This window comes from Lepidochelys kempii, chromosome 8, assembly GCF_965140285.1.
Source record: "Lepidochelys kempii isolate rLepKem1 chromosome 8, rLepKem1.hap1, whole genome shotgun sequence".
NCBI classification, from domain to species: Eukaryota; Metazoa; Chordata; order Testudines; family Cheloniidae; genus Lepidochelys; species Lepidochelys kempii.
Genome location: NC_136387.1, coordinates 3,399,582 through 3,413,697, shown reverse-complemented (window position 1 = coordinate 3,413,697; position 14,116 = coordinate 3,399,582). Strand labels below are relative to the sequence as shown.

General features: G+C 48.0%; 1 protein-coding gene across 5 annotated transcripts in view; it reads left to right on the top strand.

The window, feature by feature from the left end:
* Positions 1-14,116, top strand: part of CYFIP2 (cytoplasmic FMR1 interacting protein 2) — a 77,091-nt gene that overhangs the window by 12,327 nt on the left and 50,648 nt on the right. For 3 of the 5 annotated variants that reach the window (XM_073355218.2, XM_073355220.2, XM_073355217.2), the window contains exons 3-10: positions 495-584; positions 814-891; positions 3,522-3,623; positions 5,811-5,992; positions 7,406-7,502; positions 8,542-8,670; positions 10,941-11,045; positions 13,049-13,140. In XM_073355218.2, the coding sequence (XP_073211319.1) occupies positions 495-584; positions 814-891; positions 3,522-3,623; positions 5,811-5,992; positions 7,406-7,502; positions 8,542-8,670; positions 10,941-11,045; positions 13,049-13,140 (875 nt within the window). Of the gene's footprint in view, positions 1-494; positions 585-813; positions 892-3,521; positions 3,624-5,810; positions 5,993-7,405; positions 7,503-8,541; positions 8,671-8,706; positions 9,208-10,940; positions 11,046-13,048; positions 13,141-14,116 lie in introns of those variants that run through there. The other 2 variants (XM_073355219.2, XM_073355221.2) reach the window with 2 other exon arrangements.

The following is a 14,116-nucleotide window of genomic DNA, read 5'->3' as shown; positions in this document are numbered from 1 at the left end:
AGCAGCAAGGGCCTTAAAGCCAGAAGTCAGTGCCCTTCATTTCTTTTTCTCTCAGCGCATCTACGTACAAGAGCAACCACTAGGCCTTGGTTGTTAGTTTTCAGATCTGGTGCCTCATACACATTCTCACCTTCGGGGCTGCCTGACTTGGAAATGTGGATATTATCCTGCCCTTTATCACCGTTTATTCTTGGTAACCCCTGCTAACAAAGTGTGGCTCTCTGTCCCCCTCCAGAGGCTGGAGCATGAAGGTTAATGAGCTTGCCTCTGCCTCTGACTGAACGGACCTGACCATGAGGGAGAAACTTGTTCTTTTAGACCCAAGGGTGCTGGGATCAGTCCATGCAGATGACCTGACTGGGGGAGTCATTACATGTTTTTTTGGGATCTTCCTTCTTAATGAATTATTTAAGCCCTATTGGCCATCTGGAGCAGCTGGACCCTAACAAATATCCAACAGTGCTTTATCCCTTGACCATTTGTTGTGTCTTCAGGCTAATTTCGACACAAACTTTGAAGACAGAAATGCCTTTGTGACCGGCATTGCCAGGTACATCGAACAGGCTACGGTGCACTCGAGCATGGTGAGTCTCCAAGCCCACCCAGGACCCTTGCATTCCTAGCCCCTACCAGGGTCTGCGCCACCATGTCTTCATGGCTGTATTTACCTTAATTGACGCTTATCTGGATATGCCTGCCCACGCTGCAGTCGCCCCTCTGATTGCAGGGTAGACATACCCTCGGTCCCTGTGGTGCTGATCCATAGTTCTTTCTAGTGGGCGTTCCACAGCCATACGTTTCTGTATGTTGCAGAATGAAATGCTGGAAGAAGGACATGAATACGCAGTGATGCTTTACACTTGGAGGAGCTGCTCTCGGGCCATACCCCAGGTAAGAAATAGCATTGGATTCCTTCCCAGAAGGGACATGCTAGAATAGCCAGCTGGCTGTCACTTACAAATGCCTTGATCTGTGCTGGGGAAATCAACCAGAAGGAGAGAAGACCCTTATTGGGGTGTGGTGAGAAGCTGGTATGAGACTACACTGACCCCACCAGCCCAAGCATCCCACTGCTGGAGAGGAGAGGGGCGTGGGCTGCAGTACCAACAGCACCAGACAGCTGCTATCGTAGCTGCAGAGCTTTGGGGTACGTGCTTTGAGGACTTGTGCTGTGCCCAGGGCAGGCCCCATCTCTGTCTGTTACGAGGAGTGCGGGTAGCACCTGCTGTAATTAAAGCTGTGTTGTAGCTTCCATTCTAACCCCTCTTCTTCGGATGCTCCTCGCTTTCTCACATTCCTTTGGAGCTGGAAGTTGTTTCAGCTCAAAGTTGATTTGCTTTTGAGAAGTTAGGCCCAGATCCTCAAAGGTGCCTAACTCCCATTGATTTCAAGGGGAGTTAGGTGCCTAAATACCTTTAGGATCTGGGCTTTAGAGTGAAATCAGCGGAGCTGAATTTGGAAGACACTTTCCCCCTGATTCTATTCCACAGGTTACATTGGGATGATTTCAAACTTGGCTTGTTTGGGGGCTTCCACTGAGATTTAAACATCACGTAAAGTTTGAAAAAAAAAAAACCCACATAACACACACGCCACAGCTGTATGTGTAGCTCTGTGTGATACAGATATTGTGCATGCAGACAAAGAAGACCTCCTGGTTCAGAGTTCAGCCTTGCCAGAGGCTGGATGAACACACGTTTTTTTGGCTGCTGATACATTTAAGTGTTGATCCAGCCATAACTTTTGACACCTTTTCCAGCCAAAGTTGGGCATTTTTCTAGCCCCTCTAGCTACAACAAAACCCTAAATTTTGAAGGGCCCAATCCTGAAAACACTCACACACAAGTTTGCTCATCTGTGGTCCTCTTGAGTGATTGCTTGCAGGATTAGGCTCAAGGCCTGTAGGCTGTAGTGTGAGTCTGTGTTACGTCACTGTGGTAGATGCTCTTAGCAGGGCAGATACAACATGCTTTTATTATCCACAGTGACACCGGGGTTTCTCAGTAGTGCAATGCAGCCAAAGACGTATGTCCACATGGCTGACAAGGCTGATGGTTATGCCTTTGTGGCACCCCAGCAAAGGTCAAAATGCAATTCCCCTGGGGCTGTTCTTTGTTGGTGGTTTCATGAGTCGCAGCCTCCTGGGGCTTTGTGCTCCTGCCTGAATATTTGCTTATTCCCAATGATTTTCTGTTCCTGTGCTATAATTGCCTCTTTCGATCACTGAAACATGCTGCAGGCAGAGTTTGAATGGATGGCGAGAGAGAGAGAGAGAGAGAGAGAGATTGCCACGGCGTGGGGAGAGGGGATTGAATGCCACCGAAGATTTGGTTTTTTGGTGGATTAAAATCTTTACCCTCCTGGTGCTGTTACTCTGCCTATCTGAGTCGCTTGCTGCACTGACCCTGCTCTGCCTCAATGCATCTCTTACATGAATTCCTAAGGGCAAAGGTGCTTTTATGGCCAGATGTTTTATAGCAGATTCAGCCCCAAACACAAGATAGAGCAGATATAAAGATAGCGCTCTGCTGCTGTAGATTGTGCCAGTTTGTATCGGCTCACCTGCGGCTGTTACCTCTGTGAGAACCGCTGGAGCAGAGTGTGCTCTGGCCATGCCCTCAATGTGCCCCTTAGGCAAGGGAGGCTGTGCGTGGGTGGCATGGAGCTGGCCATTTGGGGATTTGCTTATACAGGGACGCTGTTAAGGCAGCTTCCCAGTGGTGCAAACTCATTGGAATAGGGGTTGAGGATCTTCCCTTACACCATTGTGCCCACATAAAGGAGGGTGGAGGTAGAGTTGAGAGAGGCCTCAGAGCTGAATTTCAAATGAATTCAGAGAAGCATGAAATTTGGCAATGTCGGATTTGGATAAGCGTTTATAACTCTTACCAGGCTGTCCATTAAAGAGACAGAGTTTGGAATTAAAGCAGGTGAAATTCGGATAAGCCTCTCCCCGTATCCAGGTTTCCATGACCTGGATGTAGGTGACCTATCAAGATATTTTTAATTTGAAAATAAAATTAATAATAATGATAAAGCCCCCACAACATTTTGTAGTACAGTCACAACTCATCCAAAAAAGCCATGACTTGCTGTTGACCGTAACGGGTCTGTTCCAGAGCTGCAAGAACATTAAAACCTCGAATGCACTTTGAGTTTTGTGACTTTGCAATGTGAGGCATCAGTGCAACTTTACAGCGCAATGACCTTTCATCTTCATGTGATGACATCAAGCCAGGACTTGTCCTGTTTGATGGCCAGGCAAAAAATATATCAGAAGACTTTGCTTCCCAGAGCAATGCTGCAGGCCACCATCCTCGTTTATAATATCTGAAAGGAATCCCAGGTCTGAGAATTGCTTCCATAACAACAAACTTGGTTTTCAACTCGACTGTCCTCCTTAACCCAGGCCAGGCTTCACCTTGTCATTTTGACCTTGAAATCATCAGAGGATGGGAGCCGGTGCAAACCAGAGATGTTGTTAGGAATGCTAATGATGGCCATTTGTTGCTGTTGTTCAGGTGAAATGTAACGAACAGCCGAACCGGGTGGAAATTTATGAGAAGACCGTGGAAGTTCTGGAGCCGGAGGTCACCAAGCTGATGAAGTTCATGTATTTCCAGGTAAGTGGTGAAGGAGGGAGGCAGGAGCTCTATTCCCAGTTCAGTATTTGTGGCTCTCTGATCTCATTTCCCTGCCAGTCCAGCCTGGAGGACACCTTCCCAACTTCTCTTGGTAGAGCTGAGACACCCTTTAGCTTTGCAGCTGCCAGTAGTCATGAGGGATACCTCACAGCAAAATCTCTAAGGCACACAACTCTTGCCTAGCCTCAGATTTAATTATAAACTCAAAATTCAGCCCGGGTCATAAGCCTTTGGGCAAAGCTGGGCCCAGAAGCTTATGAAGGTCCAGGTGGCTTCAGCCCTGCTGTAGATATTTGCTCTGCAATGTATTTCTATAAGGCCGCCACCCCACTAATACTTAGAGACAACAACTAATGTTTTTAGTGCTCTGTGAAAGGAAATGAAGGGTTAGGAGAGAACAGTCACCCTCCAGATCCTGAACGGTGGGTGTTGAGGAAGACACAAAGGCACTTACACTTCCATGTTTTTGTTGGCATTTCTGCAGCAGGGGGAAATATTTGAGTTCAGTATTACATGTGATAGAAGATAACAAGCATGAGGTTGCCAGACCACCTGCCCCTTTTATTTTTGCTCAGATTAATACTTTTTGTCAGCCACTTCCACAGCTCCCCAGATTCAATTTGCTTTGAGGTGACAGTGTTTTTGGAGAGATTTCCCCTTCTGTCTGGTTGCAAAGCCAGGCACAGTCCAGGCCACCCATTTGTAAGAGGATGTGACCCCAGATAATGAAAGTCTTCTGAGGCTGGAAACCTTTCCTTTACACTTGCCACTAGAACTGTCCAAAGTAAATAAGGGCACAGAGACTTAAATTTAGCAGCGCTCAGACTTGAGACATCCCAAAGCACTTAACAAAATCACGTGCTAGGTTCTGGCAGAGCATGTAGACTGATCACTGGGCTGTCCTCCAGGAGTTCACACAGAACCTTGGTCACCTATACCCACTTCTAATGCTGGCTGGGGCCAGGTTTCTCCCTTGCTCTTTTTCAGTGCCATGAGAGCTGAAGAGCTGAGCAGAAGGGCTCTTGGCTTAACACCTTATTTTACCTTGCAGAACTCACCACTCTATGTGACATTGTCAGCCCAAGGCCTCATACAGGGTTTGAACCCACATTCCTCTGGCCAGCAGTGAGAGTACTTTCAAATGAGCTGGGATATTTGTAACAAAGCCTCTTCATCTGTCATCAGTGGGGTTTGAACATGGAACCTTCAGCACTGTAACGTACATGCCCTGCTGGGGCACATCCTGGTGGCAGGGTCTGGGGATTAGCTCTTGCCTCATCTGGCACCCCTTTCTGTCAGTTGCTCGCCCCGTGGCCTCTTTCTCTCTCTCTGGAACTTGGGGTGCTCCCTCTTTGTGACTCAGCCCTCCGGGCAGGTCACTATTTAGTCCTTCAAGGGTGTCAAAGTCCCACTGGACAACTTGTCCATATGCCATGGGAGGCAGTCTTCCGGTTCAAGTCCAGGTGCAGGGGAACTCGGGCCCATCCACTGTTCTGAGTGCAAATCCAGGGACCCTGTGCCCAGTAACAACAGTCTATTCAGTCTCAGACCCAGTTGCTGTTTCCCTGGGCTCCTTCCTACCTCACTTCTCTAGCTCCCGGCCCATCTCTGGGTTTACCAGCCCAAGCTTTCTCCACTCCCAGTGGCTACTCCTCCCCCGGCTTCTTGCTAGCCTCTGTAGTGCAGGGTAGGAGCCAAGGGTTCGCTTTCCCCCTAGATCTCCTCCTCGTCCTTAGCCAACTCCCTTTCTCTCTAGGGAATGACTGCAAAGCTCCTCCCTGCAGCCCCCTCCTGCTCTCATCTTCCTGGCTTTATACACGCTCAGCCTGGCCCTGCCCAGCTGCGCTTCTTCATCATTTAGACTTTATCCGTTCCCGATTCTCCTCCAAGTGCAGCCCATAAGGTTAATTGGCCCCTGTTAACCTGCTCAGGCCTTGGGTGGGGTGGACATCCCATCTCAGCACTAAACGTGCAGGCCTATTCCACCTGAGCCGGCGGAGGAATGCTATTAGCTAGTGGCAGTAACGGGCTGTTTTCCATTTGGTGGGCTGATCGTTAGATGGGGACATGTCGCACACTGGTGCACACTGAGCCACTGGATGACATAGTTCTACTAAGCACGAACAGGACACCCACTAAGTACGTTCCCCTTCCATTGTCTTCCAGCGCAAGGCTATCGAGCGGTTCTGCAACGAGGTGAAGCGCTTGTGCCATGCTGAGAGAAGGAAGGATTTTGTCTCCGAGGCCTATCTCCTGACGCTGGGGAAGTTCATTAACATGTTTGCCGTGCTGGATGAGCTGAAGAACATGAAGTGCAGCGTCAAAAATGACCACTCTGCCTACAAAAGGTGGGAGGGGAATCACCTGACTTGCACATTTCTGTAGCGTGCGGGGAGGAGGCGTAGGATGGCCAGGGCTGTGTCTCATTTGCTCCTGACTCAGGGCAGGAGGAGGAAAGATGACCCAGTGGTTAGGATGCTAGCCAGAGCATGGGGTTTGAGTTCCTCCTCCATCAGACTTCCTGTATGACCCTGGGCAAGTCACTTAGTCTCTCTGTGCATCAGTTCCCCGTCTGTGAAATGGGGACAGTAGCTCGCAGGGATGTTATGAGGATAGATTAAGGATTGTGAGGTGCTCAGATACTACTGTAATGGGCGTCAGATAAATAGCTTAACTAGAGAGAGCTAATGAGATTATTTTGCAGGTGATTAACAGTTTCTGCTAAAATGCTGTGCAGTGCCGGATGGCTACTAAACGAAACAAAAATGCAAAGCATAAGCCTCGGAGTTGCGTGAATGTCGTTAGAGTTTTAGTGGCATAAGTTTCCATAAAGGGTTTTGCTCTTTGGGGGATTTTCCCCTTAAAACTACAGAATATATTCAACGCAAACCAGTCATCAGTCAAGCAAAATAGAGGAGACCAGACTGCAGGAGACAGCAGACCTGCAAGGCAGCCATGGCAGGTTAAAGAGCTTGGATTTAAACAAAGCATTCTTTGCTTGTGTTACTAATGACACGTAGGGATATTAAAGGTATAACATTTAAAAAGCTAACCTCAGTTTCCCTATCTGTAAAATGGGGATAATGTTACTGACTTCCTTTGTAAAGCACTTTGAGAGCAATGGATAAAAAACTCTAAAGAGCTAGCTATTATTATTTTCACCAGTTATGTTGTCTGCTCATTAATAGCATTTTGCTCACCTTGGACAGTAAAACTAATCTGGGCTGTTCATGGTCACCTTCACATGCTGGTTCTCAGGCACTAGCAAAGCATTACAGTGTCTGCACGCAAAGATCGCAGAGTGATAACTGCATCTCCTGATGGAATTGGTGTAGAGAAGACAAAACACTAAGCTGTGAGTCAGGAGGTCTGAGGTCTAGTTCTGGCTCCCCTCTTGACTTGGATTACAGTGTAAATGGGTAAATATCCACTTAACCTCTCTGTGTCACAATCTCCTTGTCTGTAAACCAGGGAGAATGGACCGTACTCAGAATTGTGAAGTGTTTTATAGATAAGAGGGACACTGTAAGGGCTAAGTATTATTCTGATAGAAAAGGCTGTTTTCATTTAAAATTAAAAGAAAATCATGAAAATGTTTCTATTATTATTAAATTGTATAAAACTTGTATTTTTTTTACCCAACCTACGTGTTGGGGTAAAATGACCTGACTGCTGTGTTAACATGGCATCAACATTTTGACTCCACCAAGAGATAACATGATACAAAGAGCCCTGTACAACACAGGATCTTCTCCTTTCAGAGCTGCCCAGTTTTTGAGGAAGATGGCTGACCCTCAGTCTATTCAGGAATCCCAGAACCTCTCCATGTTCCTGGCGAACCACAATCGGATCACACAGGCAGGTCGCTTTCCTTCACTCTTTCTCCCACCACTTGCTCAGCAAAGTTGCCAGTTAGTGCAGGAAGGGGAGGCATGATTGCATTGGCAGAGCTAAGAGTGCTGCAGGTTTGGCTCTTGAGATGACTACGTTGTTCATTATGCCCTCGATCTAAAGCCCAGTGAAGCCAATTGGAGTCTTTCCGTTGACTTCTGTGGGCTTTGGATCAGGCCTTACATCCAGCTAACAGAACATCTGGGATGACTTTAGAGTTCTCAGGGTATCAGCTACCAGTGATAATAAGAAGGTGTGGGGATCAAAAAGACACAAGATGAGTGGGATGAGGTTGTCTCTTTGGTAGAGGATTTACCCTTCAATCTCTCATACTGAGGTTCCTGTTTTCACCTACTGGGTGTATCCATGCCTTGAGTTTTCGCCAGATGAGACATACACAATGTAAAATACAGATGGAGCCAGGAAGGTTCACACTCCACACTTCCACTCCTTCTTGGGGATTGCAGATCAGAAAAGGGCTTCAAAATGCTCCTTCCTGATCCCATGGTTTGTGCTGTTGAGGTGGAACATGACACAAAGACAAGAGACGACATTAGCAGAGTGGAAAGTCTCCTCTTGAGCCAGATCATTTCTCTTCTGCCTGTCACGTCACAGTGTTATGTTTGGCTGTTACCCCTGGTTCTCTGGTGACCACACTGGAAGACTCAATCTAAGGAGGGAGTGTTGTTCCTGAAGGCCTGAGAGCTGGAGAAAAGGGGTTTGTTTCTCATGCCTGGTGCCGTAGTGGAGCTAACATTTCCTATACAGCCTCAGGTGAGGCTAGCAGGTGACATTCTCCTCTTGCTCCTGGTTCTGAAACTGTGTCCTTCGACACAAGGTCAGGATGACTAAGAACCACTAACCGTTCAATGAAACACAGAGGGCCCTGTCAGTCTGCAAACTGCAGGGTGAAAATCTTGCTCCTCGAGCCTCCAAACATTTCCTCCACCTTCTTCTCCCTGGCCCTTCCACTGTGGGATTAATGTGGGGTGTGTTGGTGCTTCAGTGTCTGCATCAGCAGCTGGAAGTTATCCCTGGCTATGAGGAGCTGCTGGCGGATATTGTCAACATCTGTGTGGACTACTATGAAAACAAGATGTACCTGACGCCCAGCGAGAAGCACATGCTCTTAAAGGTAAATCCGGCTTGTGCGCGCTCTCGCATTCTTTGGCTTTTGTTCCATTTCTTAGCGGTGAAATCCCTTTGTGCTCCCACCTCTGTTTTTTCTCTCCCTTTTTCTTTCCTTTGTTCCCTTCCTCCCTTGTGGTATCAGATTTGTGGGGAGGGGGGTCTCTCCACGCACACAGAGCCAGATTCTTCTGGAGACAAGGGCTAGAATGACAAGGATGCAGCCTCTCCAAGGAATATCAAAGCTCCTGCAAAGCCACCTTGCTCCCTGTCCTGCCCACTCTCCATCTTCCCTCCCTTAATCTTTTCCTCCTTCCTTCCATTGGGAATTCATAGTCTCCACTGCTTGCCCCACTTCCTACCTTTACTTCTCCCCCTCCAGGCCCCATGACGTTCCGTCCAGCTGAGCAGAGCCGGGCACAGCTGTACACATGGGTCACGCAGGCATGTTCTGAAGCATTACCTCTGCCCGGGGGCTGCGTGTGCTGCTTCCATGGCATTCCCAGCTGCCAGAGCAGTGACTCGTCCCTGTACGGCGCTTTCAGTAGGTCACTGGGCTGCCTTTTCTCAGTCTGTTCTCTCTCCTCTCCTCTTTATTCTTCCTGTCCTTTCTGCTTTCCTTCCACAGACCTTTTTTTCCCTTCTTCCTTTCTCTCTTTACTCTGTTTCCTGTCGCTCCTCGCCACCAGCTTTCTCCTTCTGGACCCTTTACCAGGTCGGCAACCCAACCCAGCGTGCCCAGAGGATACGATGGCTGTACCATGCATTCAGCCAACTGGTGGAGCCTCTCACTGATGAACGGGAGAGCTCTGTGCACGGCAGTCAAGTGGTGCTTCTGTTGTCACACTCAAGTGTTTAGGAGCCGCTCTTTGCTTGCATGGGCCAAAAGCAGCCTCATGTGGCAAACCAGTCCCTGGATCTGGATCTGAATCCCCCCTCCCCAACTTAGCAGCCCCTGAATGGTGCTGCTCAGGCCCCTGGCTAGCAGTGATGGAACCAATTGTTGGATTCTTTGGGCTCCTTCCAGCATTTGTGCCGTGACCCCAAAGAGGCCATAAAGTGAACGTGTCAGGATCTCAGGCGAAGGTAGGCAGGACTAGTGGCAGGAGCTTGATAGGCAGGAACAACCGCCGGGGCTCAGAGTCAGTATCACGGTCAATAGTCAGGCCAAGGTCAAGCCAAAGACTGGTATCGGATCAGGCTGAGGGTCAATACCGGGTGTCAGGATCCATGTGAGTGTTCCTTGGTTCAAGCAGGAGTCATGGTCCTAGTCAGAGCTGAGGTCAATAGTCAGAGTTCACGAACAGAGAATGCAGGGTGGTCATGGCAGCTAACTAACGATTCACATTGTTACCTGCTGAACACTCCCTGGCCTGCCCCTTGTGTTTATATAAGTACAAAGTAATGCACATTGGAAAACATCATCCCAACTATGCATACAGAGTGGTGGCGTCTAAATTTAGCTGTTACCACTCAGGAAAGAGATCTTGGAGTCATTGTGGATAGTTCTGTAAAAACATCCACTCAATGTGCAGTGGCAGTCAAAAAGCGGACAGAATGTTAGGAACCGTTAGCAAAGGGATAGATAATATCATAGAAAATATCATAATGCCACTATATAAATCCATGATATACCCACACTTTGAATAATGTGTGCAGTTCTGGTCTCCCCATCTCAAAAAGTGTAAATTAGAATTGGAAAAGGTACAGAGAAGGGGTATGAAACAGCTTCCATATGAGGGAAGATTTAAAAGACTGGTACTATTCATCTTAGAAAGGAGATGACTAAGGGGGATATGTTAGAGAAGTCTATAAAATCATGAATGGCATGGAGAAAATTAATAGGGAAGTGTTGTTTACCCCTTCACATACCAAAAGAACTGGGGGGCATGCTGTGAAATTGGTAGGCATTCAATTTAAAAGAAACAAAAGAAAGTAAGTACTTCTTCACACAATGCACAGTCGACCTGTGGAACTCATTGCCATGGAATGTTGGGAAGGTCAAAAGTATAAATGGATTAAAAAAAGAACTAGATAAGGTCATGGAGGATTGGTCCATCAATGGCTATTAGCCAAGATAGTGAGGGACACAACACATGCTCTGCGTGTCCCTAAACTTCCAACTGCCACAAGCTAGGACTGGATGACAGGAGATGGATTACTCTAAATTGCCTTCTCATGCCCTATAAAAAGGGAATTCCCTTCTGACCTATGCTGTCTATTTATCGTTTCATCACAATGACTCTAGCCTCTCCTGTTGTCTCCGTGTCCTTCCAGGTGATGGGCTTTGGTCTCTATCTGATGGATGGGAATGTCAGCAACATTTACAAACTGGACACCAAGAAGAGGATCAATCTTAGCAAAATAGACAAGTTCTTCAAGGTCAGTGGCCTGTGCAGGTCAGGTTTGAGATTGCTGTCAATTAATGATCCAGCCTGCTTGGGTGTGATTTTTAAAGCAAACAACAAACATATTTAAAGTTCAGATAAAGGCCTAAGGATCCTCAGACTGATCCAGGTCCTTCTTGTGGCGACGGAGACGGTTGGATTGCCATGGCTCTGGGTGAGCAGGTGGCATATTTCTGATAGTCGTTTGTACTCGCTGGAGAAATACAGGGTTTTCCGGCCCTATTGAAATTCTAGTCCAATTCATTATGGTTTCTGAGGTTAATGATTGGCTTTTCTTTTCTCTTTAGCCACCATTGACAAAAGGAGCCAAACAACCCTTTGCCTTGCTTTATGCACCCTCATTTCATCTGGAAATCAGAGCCTCTGTAGGGTAGAAATGTGAATTGGAGGCGTGTGTTGGCTTGAACCTGCACCTCAAAATGCTCAGGAGGTTCTGTAGAGAATTAATGATGGAACAATTTCACTCCTTTCGTTCTGGGCTGGCCTGTGGCTGTATGCCATGCTGTGCTCAGGGAGTGGGTTGCAAAGGGTCTGTGCAGGAATGGGAGCACCTGGATAAGTTCCGCCTGGTTCCTCCTGGTTTCCTCCTGGGACTCTGCGTGTATGCCAGGATGTCCACCCATACCGGCCCAGCTCCGTTGGCTGCTGCAGAAAAAGCAAAGGGCTAAGTCCCTGCACTTATTCTGCCTCTCTTTCCCCTCTGTGGGTAGTCCAGTACCTAGCCCTTAGCAGAGTGCCTGCAACGCCTGGCTTGGGTAGCAGTTGTTCCCTCAATAGGAGAAAGAAAAGGAGGACTTGTGGCACCTTAGAGACTAACAAATTTATTCGAGCATAAGCTTTCGTGAGCTACAGCTCACTTCATCGGATTCATTCATAGGAGAGCGTCTTCTCCCTTCCATCGCTTACATGCCCAGAGCCAGCCATAAATTGGCCCTTTAGATTTGGGTCACATCAGCACTAGCAGACATGGTAAGATCTGGCATTGAATAGTTGTGGCTGCAGCAATGAATAGGAGAATAAAGCATGCTTTCCTTATGAAATGTATTGTATCCTGTTCACTTCCCATTAGCTATGGTAATACTTACCGTTAGCTTTCCGTCCACTGAGTCCTTTTGCCAATAACTTCCCTTTCATCTAGTCCTGTTGACTTAATTTTCCTCCTAAAATGGGGCGGGGGAGTGAATCCCTGCACTATTAACAACTTCTGCCTCATTTGAGTGAAAATGAAAACCAACCTTGTACTTAATGGATGAATATTGCTCAGCCACGAAAGGATTTTGCCCTCTTACATAGGGCTGCTGTTTGCTGCCTTGTCACTCTCATCACTTCCTGTCAACCCATGGTGATGTTAGTGTAGGAGATGCGTTGAGCCCAGGAACTTGGGTTAGACTAAAGCATTTAGGTCCTCAGGAGACTAAAGTGTTGTGTGCCACAGACAGAGAAGAGGCGAGACCAAGCTGCCACCAGTGCCCGAGGCCCATGCAATGGCTGGATCCTTGTCCGTTTCTGAAGTCAGCAGGAGCCCTTAATGCTAGCGTACTGCTTTATTTCTCTTTGAGGGGGCGGGGGGGGACGGGGTGAGTGGTTCAGGGTTATTATGTATTTATCTTTTCTATACATACACTCTTCTCTCTCCAGCAGCTGCTGGTGCTTGTGTATGGCCCATTGCCTAGGGACTCCCGGGGGCTGGAGATGTGGCCCTGTACATTACTGAGCAATAAACAGGGTATCACCAAAGCCAGGGGCCGGGAGGTCTATGGCAGGATGATCCTCCCTATGTAAAAAGCCTGGCATAAGTTTTCAGTCATTTTCATCATCTGGGATGCCTGTGCGTCCAGGTGTGCACCTCCCCTTCAACTGGCAGGCCCAATCCAGCACCTCAGGGGCAGAAGATGCCTTCTCGTGTCCTTTTGTGTTGCTCTCCAGCCAAAGGAAAACCTCTACCATATTTCAACCCTCTTATGTTTTCTTTTCCAGCAGCTGCAGGTGGTTCCCTTATTCGGCGATATGCAGATAGAACTGGCCAGATACATTAAGACCAGTGCTCACTATGAGGAGAACAAATCCAAGTGAGTGCCTGCCGTAATGTCTCTTGGCTTCCATGTGTCCGGAAAGGGAAGGGAGTTGTGACACTCCTTCTCTAGTGTGTGAGGTCTGTGTGTGGCTGGCTCCAGGGGCGCAAGTGTGCCCAAGGGTGCTTGGGCAGGAATGCACAGGAGCGAGCATGCCTGAATGTGAGGTCAGTTGTCTGTGCAGGCGTATACGCGTGTGTGTGAAAGACAGGTCGTTCCTGCAGGCACGAGTGTGTGTGTGCAGGAAAGTGAGAATGTGGACATATAAGTGTGCCTATATGTAGGGTGCACTGGGTGTGTGCTCACAGTCATTGGGGAGTGTGAGTGTGCATCCATGTGAGTGTGCGTGGGTGGCTGTGAGTTTAGGCACATGAGTGAGAAGGCACCCAGGAGTGTCATATGGCTCTGTGCCCATGCTTGTGTACTTGCACAGGAGGGGGGCATAGCTGTGAGTGCCGGTCTGAGTGTTCATGGGTGTGTGGGCACTCAGGTGCACAGGCTGTGTGAATGTGAGTGATGTGTGCCTGCTCTGGGCAGATTTTAATCCACATTTTTGATCCGGGGTACAAAATCCTCCAGAGCATGAACACAGCACTGGATTCTATCTGTGCAATAAGCAGGGCACCTTTTCCAGTGGAAGCAGTTACAGTGAGCCAGTCCACAGCCCTTCCCCACGCGGGAGGTTTTCATATGGGACACAGGGAATGAAACATGCACCTACCAGTCAGATCCATTTGACGTGAGTTTCTTAATAGTGGTGATTCCATGTTCCTCAAACAGTTTCTTTCCCTGGGGTTTGGTGGTGCTGTTGGTTTATGGAATCATCTAGGATCTGGATTCAAATCCAGTTTAGCTCTCACGTGAAATGAGTGTGAAGCTGTCAGTTTAGATCACATCACATACACACACAAACACACCTGTCTGCACGGTTTGGCGCAGTGGTCAGTTACTGCTCCAAAGCACGTCAGAGATG